The 25,829-nt window shown below is 43.0% G+C and overlaps 1 protein-coding gene across 6 annotated transcripts in view; it reads right to left on the bottom strand.

Annotated features, from left to right (window-relative positions):
* FAM117B (family with sequence similarity 117 member B) overlaps window positions 1–25,829 on the bottom strand; it is a 118,029-nt gene that overhangs the window by 20,556 nt on the left and 71,644 nt on the right. For 2 of the 6 annotated variants that reach the window (XM_073306451.1, XM_073306452.1), the window contains exons 7-8: window positions 25,497–25,617; window positions 5,951–6,053 (exon numbers count right to left, since the gene is read on the bottom strand). In XM_073306451.1, the coding sequence (XP_073162552.1) occupies window positions 5,957–6,053; window positions 25,497–25,617 (218 nt within the window). In that variant the 3' untranslated portion in view covers window positions 5,951–5,956. Of the gene's footprint in view, window positions 1–3,536; window positions 4,703–5,950; window positions 6,054–8,578; window positions 13,557–25,496; window positions 25,618–25,829 lie in introns of those variants that run through there. The other 4 variants (XM_073306453.1, XM_073306454.1, XM_073306450.1 and 1 more) reach the window with 3 other exon arrangements.

Below are 25,829 nucleotides of genomic sequence, written 5' to 3'. Positions count from 1 at the left end.
CATGCTCTTGGATAAGGGATCCTGGATCTTTTGGAACCTGTCAAGTGATGGGTAGATCTTCACCACCACGGTGCCCATGTCCACTTCCAGGTGAGTGATCCTTGTTGAAGGAATCAAGGAACTTTTTTGCTATTACTGGGCCACATGTCATAGATCCAGAATCTGAGTCATGGTGCTGTGCACTGAAGCCTGGATTGAGGCGCTTATTAGAATGATGTCCAGGAAGGGGTATAGGTGAGTGTGCGTGACGTGAACCTGGCTATGGTCACCCCAGGCATCTTTGTAAAGACACTGGGGGCCAAGCAGAGACTGAAAGTGAGCTTTTGGTATTGTCAGTGATCTGTTCCATAAGCAAATCTCAGAAGCCTGCAATTACATGGATGTATGGGAATTTGGAAATAAGCATCTGCCAAATCCACTAAGGTCAGGAGGTTTCTTTGAGATAGGGAAGACACTGTAAAAGTAGAGTCTTCATCCAACAGTTTGTTTCCCTCATTCGCTTGTTAAGCCTCTTGAGGTCAAGGATGACTCTGACCCTTCCACCCCTCCCCCCCCTTGGGTTTCTGGATGATAAGTAGAAGAACTGTGAGAACTTCTCTTATGAGGGAACCTCGTTCTATTGTTCCTATGTTCAGGAGATGAGAGATCTTGTTCCAGACCAGTTTGCATTGGTAGAGTTGCTGAGATGGGAGACTGGATGAAGAAGGGATAGGGTGAAGCCCGTATCTCCAGGGAGTAACCTTGACTCACTGGCTTGTCTGTGGTTGATGCAGACCATTCCTCTGAGAAATGGGTGATTTTGCCTCTTCTGTTCAGATCTGGGTAGAGGCACTTGTTGTCTTAATGGGGTTTTGGAAGCTGTGGAGCCTCCTCTGGGGTTTCTGCTCGAGCCTACATCCCAAGACTTTTCCTTGGCAGGTCTGCTGGCCTTCCTCTGAGACTTTTGTGAGGAGCATCTTTGCCTGAAGTCAGGTTTTTATTTCCTTCTTAAAGCACTCAATGCAGAAGGTAGGGACTGTTTGTATTTTGCAGTATTTTCTGCCACTATCTTACCTAATTTTGCTCCAAAGAGGAGATATCCCACTGTAACATTACCCAGTGTACAATCTGGACTGATGGATAGCTGTGTCCCCTCAAAAATTCTCCAACCTATGGTGCCTTCTACACTGCTTCACTGTGAGAGCAACCACTCCTGGTCTGCCCACACACAGCTTCCAGCATGTAAATCACCCCCAGCTATACTGTATGAGTGGCGTAGGCTGCCAGCCACTCAGCAATTAGGTTCCAGAGCAACACCAGCAAATTCCCAGTCCCAGACTTCCCCCCAGAAATGTGCGTGTCAGGGTGGTTTGTGTCTTTTAGGGCCCTAATGTCCCCCAGACAGGACATTGTATTTATCAGAAAAATGTGGCTGTGAGGGATACTCTGAGGGTGGTGGAAGAAGCTTCAAAATCCCTTCTGAGGGTGGCTTCCACTTTGCTGTCTGTTGGGTCCTAGGGAAGAATTCCCCTTCTGAAGGGATAACCATGTTCTGAGCTAGGAATGCTGCTGCAGCATCAACTTTTGGTACTTCAGTAATAGCATACATTGGTTCTTGGAGCTTGTAGAAACTAAGGTCATACCTGTTAATGAGTTAATCTTTTTCAGGTTTTTCCCATTCCTCTCAGATGACATCCTCAAAGGAGGAATGCACAGGAACTGCTCTCTTGAGGGAGCATTTTGAGGGGAGATATTTGCTTCAAGGCTTATCCTCAGGAGCCTGCTCAGGTTGGATCTTAACTGTGGACACAACTTTTTTGCATGTTGCCACAAATTTCTCAGGGGGAGAATTTTTTCGTTGCATTTTTCCAAGTCCTGCTCATATTTGGGGTCCGAACTTCTCCCCCGAAAGAGGAGAGGTCTGCATTAGAGGATGAATACCTTCTGGGGATTTTGGGGTACTTTTTCTTCCCCTTCTTGAGAGTTTGGGGAGGGGGGGCAGGGAGGCTAGACTTTTTGGTGTGTCCAAAAAGTCTTTATGGGCATGGGTGTCCAACTGTGGCCAGAGTGAGTACTTTTGCAGCTTGCCTTATGCAGACCCATTTTAAGACTTGTGGAGGAACTGGTAGCTCCTCAAGTGCTTTATCTTTACAGTCCTTTGTCATCCCAGAACTTACCCCCTGAGCCAGATGGATGAAGTCCTCCTCATCCTAGAGCAAAACAGGGAGATTCTCCTATCTCCTGGTCAGGTTTTTCTGTAGTAGAGTCATGCTTACTTGGGGCGGCAGCCTATCCAAATCAGAGCCTTGTGCCCAAGAGCATTAGGGTCGGCTAGCTGGGAACAGGCTGGGTATCATTCATCCTCTGCCAAGCCTGGAGAAGCTGCCTCACATATGGAGCACCATTTGGATTTTGCCCTGTGCTTGCATGGCTGCTCTGCCATGCCTGAAAGGGGCAGAAGAACTCGGCAGAGAGGCCCTGCACGGGAGGCTCTGGGTAGCTGTACTGTGACCTTGGGGCTCAAGCCCCAGGCCAGGAAAGAGGAGAGGAGGCTTGAAACAAAAGAAACAAATGCTCACTCCTGTCTGAAAGTGGATAGAAAATAATAAAGGCGAAAGAAAAGGGTGGGCGTTTGTGAACGGCCACTTGACTGCTGGCACCAGTGGGAGAAGGAGGTGTGGCCAGCTCGTGCTGTAAGCACAGCTTTGAACCATCTCTGGAAACTGAAGTGCAGGACAGCAGCGCAGACAACAATTGTGGGAGACACAAGACTGCAGAAATTTCAGCTCCAAGCGAATGCTGTGCAACAAGACAGGCGTCATACAGTTACTTACACAGAGCTACCTACATTGGCTTTTACCAAGCACAGTAGAGTGGTCACATTTAAGAGTTTGTCAGTTCCCTTACATAGCTACATATTACCTCTGTATTTGCAGTTTTCCCTAGGCATGCCCCACAGCAACTATAGGGAACACTGCCAATATCAAGGAAATGGTATTTGGCTCCTAAAACCAAGTCAGAAAGTTCAAGTTTGACCATTGTATTACAGTACAACCATCTGCATTTGCAAATGCTGAGGACTATCAATACATAGCACCTGACTTGACTATAATAATGCAGAAAAAAGAACCAGCAAGTCAGTAATCTAATAGGCATAAGCACCACATGGAACCTACAAGGCTAATCCATGCATATCCAAGAAAAGCAAAATAGTTGGAAAATCCCAGTTTAAAAACCAAACAGAGAAAAAAAAACATGTAAGTTGCCTTATATCTTACAGCAATAATATTCAAGAAATATAAATGAGAACTAAATCAACACTACAAAGGTGAATTGCTATCACAATAGAAATATCCAAGAGTATTTAAATGCTACATTGCAAATGTTCCTTGGCAATGGGGATTGAAGAAACATGGCCTGAACCCAGATGATAAACTCAAAACGTGCAGAAAGTGAACTCATAATGTAAATACTCAATTCAATTACATCAAGTGGTTGATGCCTTATGGTGCTATAGGTTAGAAGCACTGTAGTAACACAGATGTTTAATTTGCACAACATGTAAGAGAAAATCCATAAGTTTCTGAAACAAAGCGAGTCCAGGATCAATCCCTGTTACACTGTAAGATGCTTTTGCATTTAATGAGTCACACTTCAGAAGGTTGTAGAGCAACTGCCTGGGGGTAGGAGAAAGCGCTTATTGCAGATCATTGGCCGGAGCCTGAGTTATACTTGCAGGCCTGATAATGACTTGCGGTGTAAATATTTCTGCCTACAAGGGGAAACTGACAGGCCTGAGACATTTCCTCATAGCTGACATCATCCTACCCCAGGTTTATCTTCACTATCTCAAACAATAAATTATGATTATTTAAATGGAGGAAATTAATACATTCTCTATTGTAAGTATATTGGGACAACACTCAATCTCAAGAATTAAAGAACTGTCTTCTTTGCAACCTGACTGGACAGGATCAATCTTTCCATTTCTTTTCTCTTCATACACTGCTAAAAACCCGTGCGAATTTGAAAGCACTCCCGATGGCCTGAGAAATTCCCCAAAAGATTTTAGTATAGTAACCTGCTTTTCATTAGTCACACAGGTAACAATCTGCCTTTTAAAAGCAACTCTGAACTTGAATGTCTTTTAGTTACTTCAACAGAAAAAAAAAACCACACACAAAACCAGTCTAGTAACATCCAATCTCATCAACAGTTTCCTAACAGTCATGAGGAGAGATTCCTTTTTCATTCTGTGAATTTGATTTATCCTAAGCAACTTGATTTTTATACAGCTTTCATTCTTACGCTTTTGACCCATAAGAAGAATAAGTGAAAATAATTTATTTGGTTTCTGCAATTTTGTAATATTTCCAAAGTCAACTGGATATCAGACAGATTTCTGAAATGCAAAGGAGGATCTGTTAAAAATAAAAGGAGAATAGTGAATCTTTTTTGTCTGTTGGATTCCTTCTAAACTTGTAGTGACTGGAGACAGATTAGTGAAGATTGGGGAATTATGGCACTGGTGTGTTGCTACAGTTAAGTACTCTTAGTGGTTGTTTAAACATTTGCTAGTCTTAATCTATGGCAATTTTACAGAAAATCTCTTACCTGAAGGCAGGTAACAAATTGGCAACATGGTCTCACTTCGTTGTTTTTGTTGTTGTCTGATGTCTCCTATAATTCTAACCATGCTGCAAGGCATGCAGTGTCATTTGTACTAGGAAAAAATGGCTAGGGTTATTTCTAAGGGTATCCAAAGACCATTAACCAACCACCAGGGAAAAACAAAACAAATATGACCAGCATTTAAAAAAATGCACTGAAACTAAAGAATTGTCTCCACTTGTTAAACACAGTATCCGCAATTGCATACAAGAACTCTACTGTAATAGTGGAAAGTCTGATTACTGTCCCATCATCCTGCTTACCTGAACTGATTTTACTTGGCAGGCAAAAATTGAAAAGATCAAGGGGCCAAATACTAATAGTATCATTGTCTCCGTATAGCAGCAAAGGTTAATAAAATATCCCAGAACCCAAACACTCTCTCCTTCATGCCACATATTCATCAAGGGGGGTACTCATGCATCACTTGTGCCTATTTCTGTTGGGCACTACCTATTTGGTACTTGGCCCACGGGCCCACAGAATCCTTTGGCCCACCTCGACAGCAAATTGCAGGAAAGGCTTTTGGAACTTTGTCATAAGGCCCTTCTTTTTATGACAACACTTAAGAAAATGAGACAATTCCATTTTAAAACGGGGATTTCTGGTGAAGTAATGACACCAAGCTGAGAGACACCTTACTGCTGTCTAAAAGAGAGAAAAGCTCCGAGGGTTCTCCCAGGGACCCCATGTGGAGAATTAGAGAGGCCAGGCTGGGGTGAGAGAGTCTCCTGAAGTCTCTAAGTGGGCTGAAGACAAATCACATTTTAATAGGTCTCCTGCCTCAGGAGCCCTGATGAGCATTAGAAAAGTCAGGTTTCAGAGTAACAGCCGTGTTAGTCTGTATTCGCAAAAAGAAAAGGAGGACTTGTGGCACCTTAGAGACAAACCAATTTATTTGAGCATGAGCTTTCGTGAGCTACAGCTCACTTCATCGGATGAAGCTCACGAAAGCTCATGCTCAGATAAATTGGTTAGTCTCTAAGGTGCCACAAGTCCTCCTTTTCTTTATTAGAAAAGTCAGTGATCTTCTTTTATTATTCTGAATTTCTGATTAGCAGCCTACTTATTTTTCTGTTCAATCTATTCACTTTATTTTTTAAAAGAAATCTAATACACTTGGAAACTCACCTTGATTTTACTCCTTGTGGGCATTTCCAGGAAAGCTTCAGTCTCGCTCCTCCATCCTGAGCTCACATATGGCTCAGGATGATTTGTCAGAAGGGAAAATGTTCTGGCCTTCTAATCAGAAAGGACCCACCCAGAGCAGGCAAATCGTAGCAATAATCGGTACTCTCACCTGACTTCATGGAAGTGAGCTACAGTTGCTCCCAGGCATAGGATGAGCATAGTTCCAGTCTTGCTGCTCTGCAGCGAAAGCCTCCTCCATAAGTAGGTCTGATCTGGGTGTGGGGAGATCAGCAAAACAAGCCAATTCTGACTAAGGGGCTAAAAGGGTATTTAGGGAGGTTACGCAAAACAAATATGTTAAAAGGAAAAAACCCAGAACAGTATGGAGCTTGATTTGCAGGAAATGTCTGAGCAGCTTCTTCTGTAAGGCTGCCCTTCCTGTAGGCCACCTAATTAGTAATGAAGTGCAGCTGCTTTAGTGAATTAGGTTTCTGAGGAATGCAGATGTCCTCTTCTTTCCACTCATCCATTCAGGGAGCCATCTGCTGGAGCTCACCTCTCCAGTTCTCTAGATTGCTGTTATTTCCTTAAACAGGGTGGATCATAGGCATGAGGGGTGCCAAAGGGTCTATACAACCTATCAAATAGGTGGGAGAAATCACTCTTAATGTGTCTCTTTGAGGAAGTGGAGTGGGGCGGGGGTGGGGAAATAGGAGTGAGGATAATCCTACTGTCTTCCAACCTAATCTTCCCTATATCCTCCCTTTCTAAGCTTTCCTTTGAAAGGGCCATGCGCAGGTGTGATGTAGCGAAAACATCCACCACCCTCAGGATAAGTAATGAAGCAAATGTGCAGGCCACCACAGCACATAAACCCTTCTCAGCTGCCAAAACAACAACAAAAGGTAAAAAAGTAGCTGGAAATTTTATTACTTTATTGTAGGCAAATGCATCTATTCTAGATTTTGCATATTTTCAGTGCAAGAGTTCACAAATCAGAACTCAGATTCACGTTAGGCAAAAGTAGTATGGGCACAAATAGCATATCAAAGACAGAATAGTGTAAATCCAGAGTAACTCCATTTAACTCAATTGAGTTTCTCCAGATTTACAACAGTGTAAACTCAGAAATAGGTCCTTCCAGCAGAATGTTCCTGGAAGACACCTCACTCACTCAGCTTACATGTAACAAAGCAATCTACAGCAGAACCTCAGTCATGAACACCTCGGGAATAGGGTGACCAGACGTCCCGATAAAATCGGGACTGTCCCGATATTTGTTTGTCCTGCATCCCGACTGATGTAAGGTCGGGACACCATTTGTCCCAATATTTTGCTTCAGCGGCACTTCGGCTTTTTTTTTTTTCTCCTTGGGGCGGCCCTGATGGCGGGCGGGTGAGCCTGTGGCTGCCCCCCTATGTGTCCCGATATTTTGTTCTTGTCATCTGGTCACCCTACTCGGGAATGAAGGTTGTTTGTAACTCTGAAATATTTGTAGCTGAACAAAATGTCATGGTTGTTCTTTCAAAAGTTTAGAACTGAACATTGACTTAATACAACTTTGAAACATTATTATGCAGAAGAAAAATGTCGTTCTCCCTTTTTTTTTTCCTGTAGTTTATGTTTAACACAGTGCTGTACTGTATTTGCTTTTTTTCCCCCTGGTCTCTGCTACTGTCTGATTGCGTACTTCCAGTTCCCAATGAGGCCTGTGGTTGACTGGTCAGTTTGTAACTCTGGTGTTCATAACTCTGAGGTTCTACTGTATCAGTACAATACATATGAGCTTCTCCACAAATTATCACTGTAACAGAGGAAAGAAATGACAGCTAACATAGAAAATAAAACTGAAGGGCACTTTTGGATATCTTCTTACTGCTATCCTCCCAAATTACAGAATTTAATAAAAAGCAAGCATGTCACAAAGTGTAAAATCAAAATTATATTCTTGTTTAATTATCAATACAGATTAGACAAAGTGACTAAGGTTATTTTTGAAGCTGTGAATGCTTGCAGGATACATTTCCTATGAAGATCTGATTTGAAATGTTGACTGCAATTTTTGATTAACTACCTTTCTGCAATTCAGACAAATAGCTCAGCCCTACAAAAGCTGCTGCTTTGCCAAACATAAATCCTTTAGCAAAGTTGAAGTTCACAAAACTATGTGTAAAAGATAAAATGAGTCCAACAAAGCAGTAACAGGGTTTCATTTGTGTTTGAACCATTGCATGAAATATGGTTAATATTCTTTCCCTGTAACTATGCACATAAGCCAACATTTGCAAAACAGTGTCTCTAAATTAAAGTCCTAAATATACAGGGAACCTATATAACAGGAGTTTGATTTTTGGAGGAGCTGAGCACTCCCACATCCCATCTAAATCAATGGGAGCTGTGGGACCCTGCATTTTTAAAGTAAGTGCCCTGATTTTAGGTGCCTGTGTACCCAGTTTTGAATATTGTGACTATAATCTCAGAAAAACTCTTTAACAGTAACGACAGTTAGCTCCTATGTCGTGCTTTTTCATCCATTTTGATTACGATGGATGATCCCTTTACTAACTTGAGTTTTATAAGAGAAAAACAACTTTGGTCCTGAGAGCTCTCAACTCCTGTTGAGTACAATAGGTGTCAAGGGCCTCTTGACTTCAGGACTGGATGAAGAGGCCCTGGTCCCCTAGCAACAATCATTTTGGGTGCCTATGGTCAGGCCCTTTATTTTTGGTCATTCATTGTTTATTGTGAAGGCAATAATTAAATGAAAACAAAGAATAAATGGAAACAACACACAAGCCCTGTTTTGGAGATATTTATTGAAAATGTGTGAATAAATTCTGGGTGGGTAGGACAAGTCTGAACGTTTGTTCAAGAAGAAATTTCTAGCAGACACAAGTCTCACATCAATCTATAAAAATAGAGGAAAAAGGCCCCAAACAAGACTAATATGTGCATTAAGAGACAGAGGTGGATCAAAATACCTGTGGGTACCCAAATATTACTGGTCTTTGCAACTACAATGTTACACATTTTATTTCCATGCAGTTTACCAGATCATATTTTTCCCCCCTAAAGTTTTTGTGAAAAAGATGACTGGTCTTCAGCAAGAGAGAAAAATAAATCAGAAAGGGTAAAACCTTTTTGATACCACGGGCAGTGAACGGACGTGAGGAAGTCACACCACATTATTTCAGAGATGGTGGTGGAAGGGGAAAAAAAAGAGAGCGTATTCTTGTAAGGGACTTTTGCATTACCATTTATTTGCTACTGATGACACCAATAGTAAAGCTAAATAAATCCTGAGATGGGGAAAGGCTAATGGATATCCCTAGTTGTTAATTTCCCACCTCGTTACCCAAATTTATTTCTTTTTTAATTACTCGTAACTCCTTGCTTGAAAAGCTTTCTTGGCAACTTTAACCCATTGGGAATAGGAATCAAAAGTGGTAAGTTGGGGCATAAGCACTGAGAAATGCTATACTTGCTGTAGGCCTAAAATTCGCCAGAATGATGTTTTTTCATGGGTTTGCTAACAGGTGCATAATGTTCACAATATTTTAACTTCCCCCGATACTACAAGGATGAGGGATATGTAAGTGCCTAGCCATACAGGCTCCTATATTCTCCAATAGGATCAACTTCTACAGTACTCTCCAATAATTTCAATGTTTTGAGATCGGTAAACCATAATTTAAAATAAACTAAAAGAGTAGCTTTGAGAGTAAATATTCTTGAACTGTTGGCTTTATGGAAATTTTAAAAAGTTAGCAAGTTTTGCTTCAATATTTTCCATCCTTTCTTCTTTACTGGGGTCACATGGATGAAAACAGGATTTTTCTTAAAAGTTAATACTCCTGGCATGTCATTCTTTTTTCTCTGACATCCCATTAAACTGTGATGTCACACATGGAATTATGGCATCAGGTGAGGAATAAGCAGCAGAAGCAAATGAAAGTTTAATGAGATCCTTTTATCCTGTGTCTTGAGTAAAGAAGGAAGAAAAACATTCTAATAGTTGCAGCTGCCAACCTAGAGCTGTATTACTACTACAATGGCACAGGCCTTTTATACTCTACAGAGCTTATGAACTCCACAGACACTGGACTGTTTTTAATGCTGGCAGAAAATAAGGCCAACATTTTCAAGTGTTCCCTAAGTTTGGATGCCTCACGTTCAGGATGTCCAGTTTAGGATACTGAGGGCCTGATTTTCAGCAGCAGTAAGCAATGAACCACCCACTGCTTTGAACTGTAGTTGGGAGTACTCAACACCTCAGAAAACCAAGTCCTAGGTGTATCAAGTTGTGAACCCATGCAAATGGATACTGGACAATTTTTGACTAAATCATTAAGAATTAGAGAATTCAAAAGGTAGCTAGCCTTGTACACTAGTTTTCACTGGAGATAGGTATGTCAGAACTAATTTGAAGTCTTTATGTCATACCATATTTGAGATATGTATGGAACACCAACCCCCCCCCCCCCCAATTTCAAGAATTTAAAACCCCATACGCTATTCTAAGATCCATGTCTTTAAAAAGACCTATAAAACTTTACCAAATACCTCTATTCTGGAACAAGAAAGAGCATGAAAAATTTAAGGCTAAAGAAATTTTTTGCAAAAGTTGATCTTCAAATAGAAGCCATCTTACCACCTTAATATGAGTCATTGCTGTGGCATGTTCAAAAAATTTTAACATTAAAAAAGTCTAATTCAGTTTTGGGGTTTTTCAATTTTTATAAAAAACTATTTACATTTGGTTCCCAGTGGAGTAGCCCACTATTTTATATAGTACATTGTCTCATAATGCACTTCTATGTGAACTAACTAAATGAGGGGGTAATGCTCAACTATTACAATGATGGGTACTACAGAAAAATCTAAGATAAGCGATCCCATTTCCTATTTTCAAATATTCACTATGTTGAACAAAGACATTGGAATGCATTTGGACGGAGGATGGTTAATAACCCCAAGACTAAAAGTTTTATTATATGCTGACTTTAGCCCTTTGGTACTTAACTATCCAGTTAAGATCTTCTGACAAGCACCATGCTGTTTGGCATTAATGGCAGAAGCACTTTATCTGCTACTATGAAAGAAGTAGAAATTAGTTTGGATGCCATACAAAAAGGCCCCTTGCCTAAGTATTCCCATCTTCCACAAAGCCAAAAATACCAGATTTTGTCCAAACCCTAACGCTGTCTAAACAAGCTACCATGATTTTTAAATATTTTAGAAAGACCACCTCTCTTAGGTGTCCACAGAATTTACTAGTAATGTCCCATTATTCCTAAAATGGTAATCTTTTATAATGTAGCTTTGATGAACTAACCACTACTATCTTAATCAAACTCTCCTCTCCCCCAATTTTATTGGTGTGGACCAAATATGTTCATTCATGACCAAGTCCTCTTACTCACATGAGTAATCCCACTGATTTCAATGGGAATGAGTAAAGTGAGTAGGATTTGGTCCTCAATTAGTTAATTAATTTAACAGATCTAATAAACCTATAAATAACCACAATGGACTAAGTGGTGAAATTTGGTTATTAAGGAACTTTAAAAAGTGTGCTCATTATACCATAAATACAGCACTTGTGTAGGCTGGTGCATTTTACAGTTATTCTTTTAGTAGACTTATTGCTATATGTTATTATGTGGGATTTATAGGAACGATCCAATGTGCATCGTAAGTACATAGAAACTATTAGCTGCTAAGACACACAAGTATTTTTCCTGGCTCAGGTGTCTGCAACCAAATTCTTAGTGTGTTACACAAAGAACAAAACTATTACACTTGTGATATGGTTCTTAAAAAGATGTAATTACAAACAGGTGTGTGATTATGCAGCTGATCCATGGGAGTTGTTTGTATGTATGTAAGTCAATGAGAGCTGCACATATGCAGTGGGTGACTATTCAGACCCAGAGACTATACATTGTAACACCTACTTTGAAATGACTGAAGCCACCTCCCCAAAACAGGGCTCCTGTCAACTGATGTTTGTAACCTGAAGATACTTTGGTATTAAAGCACTTGCAGATGTTTGTACTGTGATATTTATCTAAAGACAAGAAATGCATTTCAGTACTCTGGGAGAAACCTCACTGCAGTCCCCGAACAAGCTCTGTTTGAACATCCCTCCCTATTTTCATTTTTTATTTCAACTGTCAAAGAACCACAGAGGCATAAAGGAAACTGGTAACAGCTGCAAACCAGAACCAGGTATTAACACATCCTCTCTTTGACACACTCGACAATGTTGCTAGTCAAAAAGGTAGAACAGATCTGTTGCTGTTGACTGCTATGTAACAAATACCACGCCTAACAAACTACTACCCTCAACACACCCACAAAACAGCATTATGACAAGGACGAGGAACCATGCATAGCCATTTCAGTATCATGTGGCTAGGGTTTATAGTACAGTGATCAGCCACAACAGAGAAAATTTTGTGCCGAAAACTGATTCATGATTCAGACTGAATTACACAAGTAGCCAAGAGATCTCCCAAGAGCCAAGTGGCAGGTTTTGTTTTGGTGGGTTTTGTTTTTATTGGTTTTGGTGGAGGCAGGGAAGAGACATTTTTTAACCCAAACAAAAAGTGATTACGCTACTGGGACAAGTGCTCTAAAATGCTATTTTCTGCCCATGTAATTAAACGTACACAGGAATTCTATCTAGGGAGTAGGAGTTCAAGAACAATGTGGTTTACCAAAGCACAAACCTCTGATATAAAAAACAAATGCACATAACATACTAATAATGTTTTCTCTTTCCTTTTGTTTTACATTTTGTATGCATTCATTTAATTACTTTTGTTGGGGGTATGGACTGTTGAACAAGGTCACATGATAGAGACTGCTAAAGTATTTCAACAATCCTTTGGTCCCAGCAGCTGGAAAACAGCCGAGAAAAACGTACCACTCAAAGAAGGGAAAACAGTGGCTAGGAAAGTGTCTTTTGAACATCTTGCTATGTATCAGAAAATGCAAACTTGTTATAAAATGTTCATTTTCATACAAAAGATGGGTCTTGCAGTGCCATATGGTTACCTCTCCCTCTGCAGGTTACAGTGGTTGCTGGCATCAGCTGGCTCTCAAAATTGTTGTTTTTGTTGAAAAAAAGTCTGAAGGACACAAAGCATCACAATAACTGATCCGTCCAATGGCAAAGAATTGGTAACAGTCTTTGTTTTATCAGAGCTTGGGAAAAAAAATGCAGGCGAGAAACTGAACGTGTGTCTTCACAAGCAGAGTACAGCACTGCTTCATCTGCTGCTTCCTCCCAGATTTCTCAGCATGCTACCAATATAGTCATGGAGATCAGGAGAATGTGACTATGACAAAGTCATGAGCTGTTAAAATGAACAAACAGGTGTGACTAGTCACAACTAGTTTCAACAAGGTCTTCCTAGCAGTCTCTCCAGAACAATGCCTGCACAATGGAGACTCATCACTCAGCTTCTTCGATATGTCCTGATTGCTGGAGTATACAGGTCTGTGGTATTACTGTACTTGTTCCACGAGAGATCCGGTCTTGTTCAGTTGCAGACAGGGAGGCCATGGCAATGGGCTGTAGCAAATTAGGTGTCATGCCAGAGGAGACAGTCAGGCTATGAGTAGTGCCCTTGAGCGTAAGATCCGGTGTGGGAAGAAGTGGTTTGAGAATACTGACAAGGCAGAAAGCAGAACCACTTTTAGGAATGAAATTCACTTTGTTCTTGTCAGGACAGTAAAAGGCTGGAATTTCATGCAATGGCTTTGGCCTGCACATAAAACACAAAACACAGAAAAATCAGATTCACACTCTGGCAGAATCTTGAAAAGGTGACCTGTACATACTGTGACAAAAACCCAACAGATTTAGAATAAATTTGCAGCATGCCCACACAGCAAGAGCATTCATCACATAACCGACAGCATTTGTGACTTGGAGAAGAACTGAAGATCAAACACTTAAGTCCCACCTTGCAGACCTACTATCTCCTGCTTCCCAAGATACACTATGGTATAACTATGGAAGTCTGCTTTAGACTACATCAGGCTTTTTAAGTGTGGTTCTACTCTGAAAAGTAATTCTGTTCAGAAGACATTGTGGGTTTCCATATGTGTTGTTTCTCAGACTCTGAATCACCTTTGCCTTATTTAGAAATAGATTTATTTACTTATTTTAACTGCCAGCCCTGCAAACTTCTCCTAGGTACTGAAATGAAAATCAAGCTGTGTTCTGATTTTTGCATGACTGTTACTATAGATTCTACCAAAAAAAAAGAAGCTCAATTCAACCCAACTGAGCCTCTGCAACCCCAGGTCATCTGCAAATGTTACACATTTGTATGGAAAGTAAAATACGGCCCCCAAACTAGTTAATTCTTGCTGATGTAGGAACCAAAACAGAGCACGATTCACTCCTCCTTAGGCTGTGTTGTCTAAAGCAGGAGTAAAAACATATTCTTTACACTAAAGTTAGCAGATAGGACTCCTGACAGACACGGAGAAGTGGTATTGAGTAAGAAAGTGCCTATTTTACATGGTGACTTTCCAAAGCAAAACCACATTTGGAACAAAAGTTTGTAACCGATACAAGCAACCAGAGGTATAACTGCAAAAAAACAATTTGGGAGGTTGTTGAAGAGTATGCAGAGGAATAGCATCTTTTACTATAAACATATCCATTTCCACTCCCACCACTACCCTTCCCGATGTTTTCCCAATTCTCATCCTTGTTTCCCTTCCAGAATACTATTTCTTTATTCCAGTGTGGATACAGTGAGGAGGACGGGAAGTTATGAGATGGAGGTGGTAGCTGCATAACAGCATCACCTGCAAGGAGAAAAGACCAAACACTGCAGTGGTTGGTGCTTCTTTTACCTGATGCCTCATTTGTCAACACTTGTGTTCACCAGGACTTGGCTGGCAAAGGATGTGGCATGGCTGTGCTGAAAGGAGAAAAGCAGCAGCTGGGAGAGGTCTATAGCGTGAAGGGGAAAAGAATTTTCGTTTTTGTTTCCCCCTACAATGTATCAGCAGAGTTGTGTATGCACGTGCAGAGAAAAGCACTAAGAGGAAGGAAAATGTGTGTCTGCAGGTGGAGGGGAATTATGTCCCTTTTATCCCCGTCAGGTTGTGCCTATGCACATGATGCAAACTAAGTCTAAATTAGATTTTACAAAATACACACACATATTTTTCTTATAGGATAGCTTCTCCATGGCTTCTAGTACAGAGCCATAAAGGAACATGTCCAGTGGGAGTAGTCCCTGAGGGAGCCATGTGGTTGGTGGAAAATAATACCACAGGGGGCCAGCCTTCCTCAGAGGAGCTCCATGATGTACAAAGCTGATAGCAGAATTCCCCACTGATCCCTGGACTCTGGGTTTGGGAATTCAAGCCCTCTGCCTCGTCTAAATTCTCCTCCTTCTGCAACTGAAGGTAGCGCTAGAAGGAAATTAAGATGAACTTTAACGTTTTCTGGACCCCCAGTCATCCTTCTATGGGTCTGACTGCAGGAGGGTACAATATGGTCCTATATTATGTGCAGAATACACCTCTTACTCTTGCTATTCAAGATATTCATTACATAACTAAATTTATTTGCAGGTCATCTTAAAAAGGGTAAAGGTCATCATTTGGAAGGTAGATTCTGGATTGATGATTTCTGATGTAGTGTCATGTCAGAGCTTCAATAGCATACAATTTCAGAATTAGGAGAGTTTAAAGCTTTCAATCCTCCTTTCTGAATAACTCTATATAATTTGGAGACCATAGTCAGCCTACACTGCACTACAATATATTTTATATCATATATATTAAGTGTCCTCCTATATGGAGCAGAATCCTGGAAAAATAATAAGTCCGTCCACTGCAATTTGAACAGCTTTCAATGTAGGTGTCTGCACAGAATAACCAAAGTAAAATAAACTGGAAAAATAAGTAATGGAGAGATCCTAAAATGGGCACACCTACCTAAAACAATACAAGTAGTACAGAAAAAGAGACAGACATATTTGAGACTTTTTAAAAAATGTCCGATATGAGGCTACCTAAACAAGCAAGAGAAGGATAGCCAGGACCTTCCTTGGTGGGGTGCAGGGCCCTGGCCATAGGCACCGAGTTTCTGAGCTCCTCTGCGGCTCGCCCAGGCCCCACCCTTGCTCTGCTTCTTCCCCGCCCAGTTCTACCTCCTCCCCTGAGTGTGCTGCACCCTTGCTCCTCCTCCCCAGCGCCTCCAGACGAAACAGCTGATCCATGGTAGGCACTGGGGGAAGGGAGAGATTGGTATGGGGCAGTCCGAAGTGCAGGGCCTGGGACTGTGGCCCTGATTTGCTGTACCCTAGGGATGGCTCTGAGGAGAGCCCAACCTAAAGGCATACTCCACAGCACAATAATGGCTGAGGTGACATTTCTTTTTGAGTTGGAGCCCCTTGAAAAGCTACAAAGTTTTTGAACTAACTGATAACTGAATTCTTCTCAGAGATTAGGGACTGAGCATATTATCTCCTCAGAACTCTAAAGACCTTCCCTCCCCTTCAAGTTGAAAATAAAAAGCAACATTATTTCAATATTACTCTTACAATCTATTATGTGTGGTCCTACATCTTAAATAGTTTAAAAAGCCAGGACTTTTGGCAAAGTTGTAAGTTTATTACAGCATTTTCAATTAAAGCCTTATTTATAGGGGATTCACACTTTCCTAAAAGAAGCCTCCATATGGGACTCCTGGGGGAATTCTGCGCCACTGCACAATGCAAATTGTTGCAGAAATTAATGTTGGGCGTGCAGAATTTCCTTTCCTCCACAGAAATGGGCTGCAGTGCTGCTAGCCACCATTAGGGGCTGCTGGGCCCATCGGAGCCCAGCTCGCACATAGAAGACAATGCTGCAGGGGAGGGAGCTAGAGGGTTCTCGAAGCTGCAGTTCCCAGCACGCCCTGCGGGAAGGAGATGGCAGTGAGCAGGAAACTCCACAGAAGCCTGGGACCGAGCATCAGGTTGTTTCTCCCTCTAGATACTTGGGCTCTCAGGGGTAGGAGGGCAGGTGTCTGGGCGGAGGGGGGGGGGGAGTTCTGCGGCTCAGCTCTGGGGCTAGGGGGTGGGTGTCGGGGCAAGGGGGGCCCATGGCTGCACTCGGGGGGGGGAGGGGAAGGAGGTGCAGGTATCTGGGCAAAGGGTACCCTGCAGCTGGGCTCTGAGTGATAGGGGGTTCAGGTGTATTGGCTGGGCGGCCCCCCCAGCTGGGCTCGGGGGGGAGAGGGGCAGAGAAACAGGAACTGGGTTGTCATAGGGGTTTCTTTAACTCTCTACTCCTGGGAGGAATTTTTGTGTGTGTCTGTGTTGTTACAGACATACTTGATGACAGGTATTTTGAAATAAATTACCAAAATAATTGAAACTGGCATGATTATGTAGTGTTATTTTGACAAATAAAATTTGCAGAATTTTAAAATAGTGCGTGCAGAATTTTAATTTTTTTGGCACAGAATTCCCCCAGGAGTAATATGGAACTTACATACCGTATATACTCGATCATAAGCCAGTGTGTTTATAAGCCGACCTCCCCAAGACGGCTAAGTAAAAATGGCAAAAACTGTATGACCCTTTCATAAGCCGACCCTATATTTCAGGGGTTGGCAAACTTCGGCTTCCGGCCCGTCAGGGTAAGCTCCTGGTAGGTCGGGACATTTTGTTTACCTGGAGTGTTCGCACGCGCGGAGCCCCTCAGCTCCCAGTGGCCGCGGTTTGCCGTTCCCAGCCAATGGGAGCTGGGGGAAGTGGCGCCACTTCCTGCAGCTCCCATTGGCTGGGAACGGCAAACCACGGTCATAGGGAACTGAGGAGCTCCGTGCCTGCAGACGCGCTCCAGGTAAACAAAACAACAATGTATTAGATATTCAATTCAATGATTTCATAGAGTTTAAAATCATCAGATTTTGGTGTAGACCCGTTTATAAGCCAACCCCCACTCTTTAATGCGTCATTTTTTTTTAATCGGAAATATTCGGCTTATGAAGGAGTATATACGGTATACAGGTGCCTGTCATAAGAGCAATTATTTTTTCTTAACAGACTATTATTTTCTTTGCAGAGAAATAGAAAACAATTGTTACTGATTCTACAAATTACAAATACAAAAGAATATGGGGACAGGAAGTCACATGAATTGGAATTTTTATGGGAGCTAAACCAGTTTGTAAAATGTGCCTTAGGACCTTTAATGACTACACGTGGTGAGGGTTTTGTTTCATCTAAAAGTCAGCAACTCCAGTAGCCAAGTCCCCAGCAGTAAACAGATGCACTAGTTCTGTGCTAACTCAGAGCCAAAATCTGACACCCTTAGTAGGTACTTGGGGCTGTAGAGGACACAAAGAGCCTCACTCACATGTGTGCATATCTTCTGTAAAGACCAGTCACAATTCCACTCCCTGTGCTCAAAGCAGCAGAGCGACTGCTCCCTCTCTGTCCTCCATGCAAGATATGACACCCCATACAGATGGGGAGCAGTCACTGCCTTTGCTCTGGCCCATAAAGAGAAATCAGACACTCCAGGGAGAGCAAGTAGCACAAGCCTAATGGACTGTGTTGCGTCTAAGTCCCTCCTTCTCCCAGTGTATCCACCAGTGAGCTCAGGGAGGGATCATGTCTCCCCGAGACAATTCCTTTAGGTCTCTCCCTTGGGGCAATGGATAGCCACATTGTCTGTCCACTTCCGTCAGTGCCTATCAGGAAAAATTTGGTCCTTCAAGAGAAAAGTGCCACCCACTGACTCACCAAGGGACCAATTCAAAGCCTATTGAAGTCAATGGAAAAAGACACTCTGACTTCAAAGGGCTCTGAATAAGGCTTTTACTCCTTTTCCTGTAACACACATTTTTCTTGGACAGAAAAAGATGTATAATTAAACTTAGCACATGGAGTTTATGAGATCTTATGAGATCTAATGAGATCATAGCCAAGGAGGTATATATAAAATCAAACCAACTCACACTCACCTGATTTAGGCACTGATTTACACCTATTTAAAATATTCCCACCATTCTGTAACTAATTTGGGAATACTGCTGTACTCTACACATATATTGTTATCAGCTACTGTACACTTTTGTCTGTTATAAAAGTCCTGTAAGTCTCAAGGGTGTATTTTTTTGCAGAAGAGTAAATGTATCTCCATAAATTATCCTATGCTATACTTTCATTATTTTTTCATCAGAAATAAGAAAGTACATATAACCAGTTTTACTAACCCTCTAGTGCTATAAGTAGTCTTTTATACAATGTTATTATGGCGTAACATTTTCTGCTAGGAAGAATGATTGCTGGCATGAAGGTTGTTTTTTGTTTAAAAACATCTCTTTCTAGATTTTTCCAACTGTTTTACTTATTATTTCAATAATTATTTTAAACAGTAGTAAATATACTAAATAATGAGAGAGAGAGAGAGCGAGCTCACCCTCTCCAACTGTACAGTGTGTATGGTAACACCCATTGTTTCATGTTCTCTGTGTATATAAATCTCCCCACTGTATTTTCCACGGTATGCATCCGATGAAGTGAGCTGTAGCTCAAGAAAGCTTATGCTCAAATAAATTGGTTAGTCTCTAAGGTGCCACAAGTACTCCTTTTCTTTTTGTCCCAATATACCTAATTTCAGTTTGGAAGAGGTGTCTCTCAAGCCATTATGAACAATACTGAATACTGGCGTCAAAGCACCTATTGCAATTTTTTCCACTCAGTCAAAGCATGTCCCTTCGATATTATCCATAGGAGATGGTTACTTACTATAAACATGGTTCTTCGAGATGGGATGAAGATGTGTATTCCACTTGGGCTCCGGTTTGGCTGAGCGCGCAGACACCTCCAAAATCTATCTAGCGGTAGCCATAGAGGGGCAGCGCTCACAACCCATGGCCGTAGCTCCTACTCTGGCTACACGAGGTGGCACCCACCACGACCTTCCCTCAGTTCCTTTGCACCGAAGGCCCAGAAACAAGACTCTGATGCAGAGGGTATGTCATGAAATACTACTGTGGTTCTTTGAGATGTGACGGAGATAGGTAACTGTTTCTTCTTTTTCGAACAGATGCAGATATTTATTCCACTTAGGGGACTGACAAGCATTACCTCTCATCCCCAGGAGGCAGCGCTCGGTGTTTAGGTAAACAAGGACTGCAGGACCACCCTACCAAAGTTTGCATCCACCGTGGAAGATGCAGCTATAGTGTAATGGTTTGTGAATGTATGTACTGATGACCACAGAGTAGCCCTGCAAATGTCCAATATGGAAATATCACTGAGGAACGCTATAGACATTGCTTGTGCCCTCGTAGAATGAGCTCACACCAGCTGAAGGGGCATAATCAAAGCTATCTCATATGCCGTTTTGAAGCAGGATGTTTCCATTTGGAGATCGTCTGTGAAGAGACCACTTGATCCTTCATGTTGCATATGACATGAATAAATGAAGCAAAGCATGAAATGGTTTAAGTCCTGTCCAGATAAAACGCTAGGTGTCACCTGACATCTAAGGTTATAGCGACTCTGCTCCTCCAGAGATGAATGTGACTTCGGGAAAAAAATACAGGTAAATATCCTGTCTGGTTCAAATGTAACTGAGAGACCACTGTAGACAAAAGTTTGGGGTCTGGTCATGAAGTCACTTTGTGTTTGGAGAATTGTGTATAACGATGCTCTACAATCAGAGCCTGCGACTCTCTTGCACTCCTTGTGGATGTTATCACTACCAGGAAAGCAGTTTTCTGACACAAGACAAAAATGGGCAAGATGCTAGGGGCTTGAACAGAGGACTTGTCTGAAAATGGTCTATTAGCAGAAATGCTCTTAACGTCATGGAATCTAACAGGGCATCAGTGAACCTGATTTTTTGAATGGGAGACAAAGTTGATTTTCTGCTGTTTAGTATGAGTTCGAGATGGTTGGGCAAGCACAGTGTAGTGCTGACATGAGCAAGAACTTCCTCTCCAGATCTGCCCTCAGTAACCAGTCGTCCAGATATGGGAAGATGTGAATTCTCTTCTTGCTGAGATACACCGTAACAATGACCATGCATCTGGTAAACACCTGAGGAAGTGAGGCTGAATGGAAGCACTGTGTACTGAAAGCAGTGTTCCACCACAACAAACCAAAGGAACTTTATGTTGCTCGGCAAAATTGCCACATGAAAGTAGGCATCCTGAAGATCCAGAGCAGGAAACCAGTCTTTCTGAGACAATGCGAGGAGGACAGTCGATAGAGTGACCATTTGGAACATGTACCTGACACATTTGTTGAGGCCAAGCTCCCAAGCACTGTGAAAGCAGGTCAGCCTGTCCCCAAACTGGGGAGATGAGGAGGGGGGAAGCAACCACTGGAACAATGCTTTGGACCAAGGAGTCAAAATGGAGGCTTGGAAAGTGCAGTGGGAGGGCGTATGGATTGACCAAATCCTGAGCCCACTTTCTCCTGTGGAATCTGTCCCTGTTTCTGGGGTAGTCCTCCTTTTTACCTCGGAAGATGGAAAGGCACAGCGGGCAATACTACTGCTGCTGCTGAATGCAGTAGTGGCGCCTCTGCACTGCCGGCAAGTACACCAAGGACCACAAGGTAGCCCTGGAGTCCTTGAAGGAAGTGTGGCGTTTTGCCATTTTGTCAGAGAACAGCATTTGGCCATCAAAGGGCAAATCCTTAACGGCTTGCTGGACATTGGGGTAATATCTGAATTCTGCAGCCAAGAAGCCCTCCTCATGGTGACCACAGAGGACATTACCCTGGCCAAGGTGTCCATGATGTCTAGCGCAGACTTCAAAGGATTGCTTAGCCACCATGCAGTCCTCAGTGAAAAAAGCCCAAATTCTCCTCCTTGGGCAGCTGGTCTGCAAACTTTGACATAGCTGTCCAGTTAACAAAATTGTGCTTGCACAGCAAGGCTTGCTGGTTAGCCATCTGCATCTGTAAGAAAAAGGTGATGTAAATCTTACTACCCATGCGGTCCAATCATTTGGAAACCCTATCCTTGGGGGTGGACTTAAACCTTCCCTGCTGGGCTCTGCAGTTACAACGGTCACTGCAGTTACAATTAGAGAATTTGATGCCAGACTGGAGCAAAATCCCTCAAATCCCTGCACAGAAATGAAATAGTACTTTTCCATCCACTTCGCCGCAGGCGATGTGCACCAGAGAGCCTTAGCTGGTTCAAGCAGCCCATCGCTGACAGGGAGGGAGACTCTCAGGGCAGACAGCTGTAGGATGTCCACCAATTTGAGAGTCTTCTCTTGCAAGAACTCCACCTGGATACTGAGGGAAGCAGCTACGTGCCGCAAAAAGGTCTTGGTATGCCTTAAAATCCTCCAGTACTGAAGGGAAGGATGAGCCAGGCAGCACATCGTCGTCCGGAGAGGAAGACCAGGCCCTTAACTGAGGCAAAGCTGGATCCTATTCCAGGGCTAACTGGCCCAGATGGGACAACTCTGGAGGCTCTGCAGGGAGGAGGACTACTGGTGCTTTTGCCTGCAGTGATTTGACAGTCACCATTGCAGAGCTGGGCAGTGATCTTGCCCTCCAGGAGATGAAGAGTGGGACCTCAAAGACCGAGGAGCACCCCATGGATTCCACAGAGGCCACAGACATGGATAAGGCATTGCTGGCCAGTAGGCACCTGGGCCAGGCACCTCCATCCCAACCATGAGATGTGCGCCAATCCTGGTACTTTGCTGTAATGGTCCAGCAAAGCCCCCTGATGCTGGTCATGTGGTGGAGAGCAGGAGGATGACAACCCTGATTCAGATGCAGAGGAGCCTCAGGATTCCAGTGATAAGGGCGTAGCAAGACCAGAGGGAGCGAGCAGTCAGACCGACCTCATCCATCGCCCAGAATGAGGCAGGAAGCGGTGTCAGTCCCGAACTGAAAAGCGGTACCGGTGCACCTGAGGGTACTGACATGAAGGGTGGTGAAAGCTGCCATGGAAGCATTTGTGGTGCACCACCTGCAGTGGTACAGAGGAGGTTATCAGTACCTAGGTCCCCCTGTACCAATCCCGGACATTGGGGTTTGGCGCCGACAGACCCGAGGGTTCAGTGGCTCATTCGATTGATGGGGCTATAGTTCATGCAGCCCTGGCAGAAGTCGGGACCAAAGGCAGAGGGGGACTGTAGCTACCTCGTATGCCACTGATGTGGAAACAGTTGGTCCCAACCTCTCCCTCATTGGAGGCCGCTGCTCTGGAATGGGAAGCAGCAGCACTCTCGGAGCCCGAGGATGATCTCCGGCCCAAGGAGGGCCTGGATACTGACGCACGCCACATGGCCTGTTCTAGCAGGTGCTGCTTCAGACCAAAGTCCTGAGCCACTTGAGTCTGTTCCTTAAATGACCTGCAAATCATGCAACAGCAACACTCTTTGATGTGGGCCTTGCTGAAACAGAGCAAGCACTATGTAAGGGGATCGCTCCCGCACACAAATGACAGATGTTTAAAACCCAGTGAGGACATCACCGAGGGAAATAAACTACTATAACTAACACTAGGAATACTTCTAAGTATATATAACAAGAGAAAAACTAAATTAGTTGAAAGGTTGTTAGGTTGAGACCAGACAGAGCTCCGACTCCAGCCATGGGTAGTAAGAAGTAACCAAGGGAGGGCTAGGGCAGCACGGCCTCCTGTAGCCAGGGGAGGGGCCATGGCCACAAGGCATGAGCCCTGCCCCTCTATGGGTTCTGCTAGGCAAATTTCTCCAACTCCGGACTGCTGGGCACACCCACATACTTAAGTGGAATACACAGCTGCATCTACTTGAAGAATATGAATTTCCCAGCGTGCATTCCATGGCTAGCAATAGGACATGAAGATACATTATGACTGCTAGCACTCGAAGGTTGACATCTAAACAATTCCTAAAACGCTCAGTGAAAATAAAAAGTAGCAGCTGCACAGCGTCTCTGCACATTTCCTTCTGAGACCTAAGAAGTTTGTAAATTACAGGAAAGTACCTAATGAAAAGACATTTTATAATTCGGTGTCAATTGATCAGGGCTAAGGAAACTACACTAAGAACAAAAAACAAAAGTGATCCAAATTCATTTCTGGTGTAACTCCACTGAAGTCAATGAAGTAATGTCAGGAAGGAATTTCATGCCCTTTATATAAAGTGACTGTCAAAGAGCACCCCAGCCCTGTAGCACCTCCAGTGACCAGCATGGCTCTGCAGCAGCCCTTCCTCCTTTTCCCCCTTCTGAATCTATAGGCTCCTGAAATAACCACCACACAGGCTATTTTTGTCCAATAATATGCCATTAAATTAGACCTTGGGAAAATGGTAAGTCACAAAATCTTAGTCCTCAGGGTTCTCTTCTCTCCTGAGACTGCTCTCCCTGGCCCTCAGCCTTCTTTGGCCCTCTGGCTTTCAGGCTCAAACCTTCCCCTGATCAAGGGTCTTGAAGGAGACACAACTCCTGCTCATGGCAACTCTTCTAAAGTCTCTGCCACAGCTTCCTTTGGCTGTCCTTTACTGAGTTTCTCTCCCTCTCTCTGCAGCTTCCTGCTGCTCTTGTAGGGGAATCATGTGATCCCTTCTCATGTGTTATAGAATCATAGAATATCAGGGTTGGAAGGGACCTCAGGAGGTCATCTAGTCTAACTGGCTCAAAGCAGGACCAATCCCCAATTTTTGCCCCTGATCCCTAAATGGCCCCCTCAAGGATGGAACTCACAACCCTGGGTTTAGCAGGCCAATGCTCAAACCACTGAGCTATCCCTCCCCCCATCCTATTTTATAATTAGGGTTGCCTGGCCCCAGGCCTCTAGCTCTTAAAGGGGCAAGCCAGCCTGTGACAGTGATATATTTAGAGTATATAAATTAGGGTTGTCAATTAATCGCAGTTAACTCACACGATTAACTCAAAACAAACTAACTTGATTAAAAAAATTAATTCACGATTAATAAAACCCATTCATGCTTCGACCACCAGAGACTGGAGCAGTACTGTACATCTTGGTATCTGTGTAAGAGAATCTAAGCACAGAGGCTTGTCTCAGTACCACTGATAGGTCCACTAGAGGATCAGGCTTTAGGTACTGAGAAGCCATATGAATCTGGAGCCACAAGTGTCTCTCCCTTTAGTGTGGGGTGCAAAGCATTGCAAACTTCACACCAGAATATTGAGTGGGTCTCCATCAGACACAAAAGGCACTGAATATGGAGATCAGTCTCTGGTATGAATAACTGACAAGAGGGGGCACCTCTTGAAGCCCTTAGAGGGCTAAGGGCCTCACATTGTCCCAATGAGAGCCGAAGACTCCCTTGATAAGTGCAGGCAATGTATGCAGAACCATCCCCTGCTCCTCTATACTAACCTACTATACAAGAGAATAAGCAACTAGAGTAAAGGAAGAACTAGCCTGCAGACACAAAGGCAAGTTCCATTTGCAGGGAAGGAAGTGAAGTGGATGGGGCAGGATAATCTCTCATGCACCACCCCCAATGCACACAGCTTTTCAAGGCAATTCCATAGCTTGATGCCAGGAGCATCATGTTCTACAAATAGGACTACGAAGAGGCCCTTGTAGAAGTAGTAATGTTAGTAGTAGTAGTAGAAGAATTAATAGTTAAGAGACTGTTTGAGGAGCAGTTTCTGTACCAGACACTAAACTAAATAACTGATGTCAGATCAGCCCGAATGATAAATTTTATATTTCTTATGAACTAAAGAACTACTTACAAACTTTCCTCAAAGACTTTGACCTTCTCGCAGCCCTCAGGAGGTTCACGCTTGAACATGTAGCTGTTGTTGGGTTTTGGCGAGGTAGCATATTTGGGCAAGGGAGAGTTGTTCCCATTCTCTATGGCAAAAGAATATCAAATTACTCAAATAGACCAAAATATTTAAATGAACCCACTTATTTTAAAAGAAAGACAAACCGACTTCATTACCAACATTACAAAGTTAAATAAAGTTTCCCATTCCCCATTACCCATGTTCTATGGAGCACTTTTCTCCTCCACCTGGAGGCGGACTCCTTCATATATCACAACTCTCAACCCCCTCCCTCCC

The sequence above is a fragment of the Lepidochelys kempii genome, chromosome 11 (genome assembly GCF_965140265.1).
Source record: "Lepidochelys kempii isolate rLepKem1 chromosome 11, rLepKem1.hap2, whole genome shotgun sequence".
Taxonomy (NCBI): domain Eukaryota; kingdom Metazoa; phylum Chordata; order Testudines; family Cheloniidae; genus Lepidochelys; species Lepidochelys kempii.
Note: the sequence above shows the minus strand (reverse complement) of the source record. Positions and strands in the feature narration are given on the sequence as shown.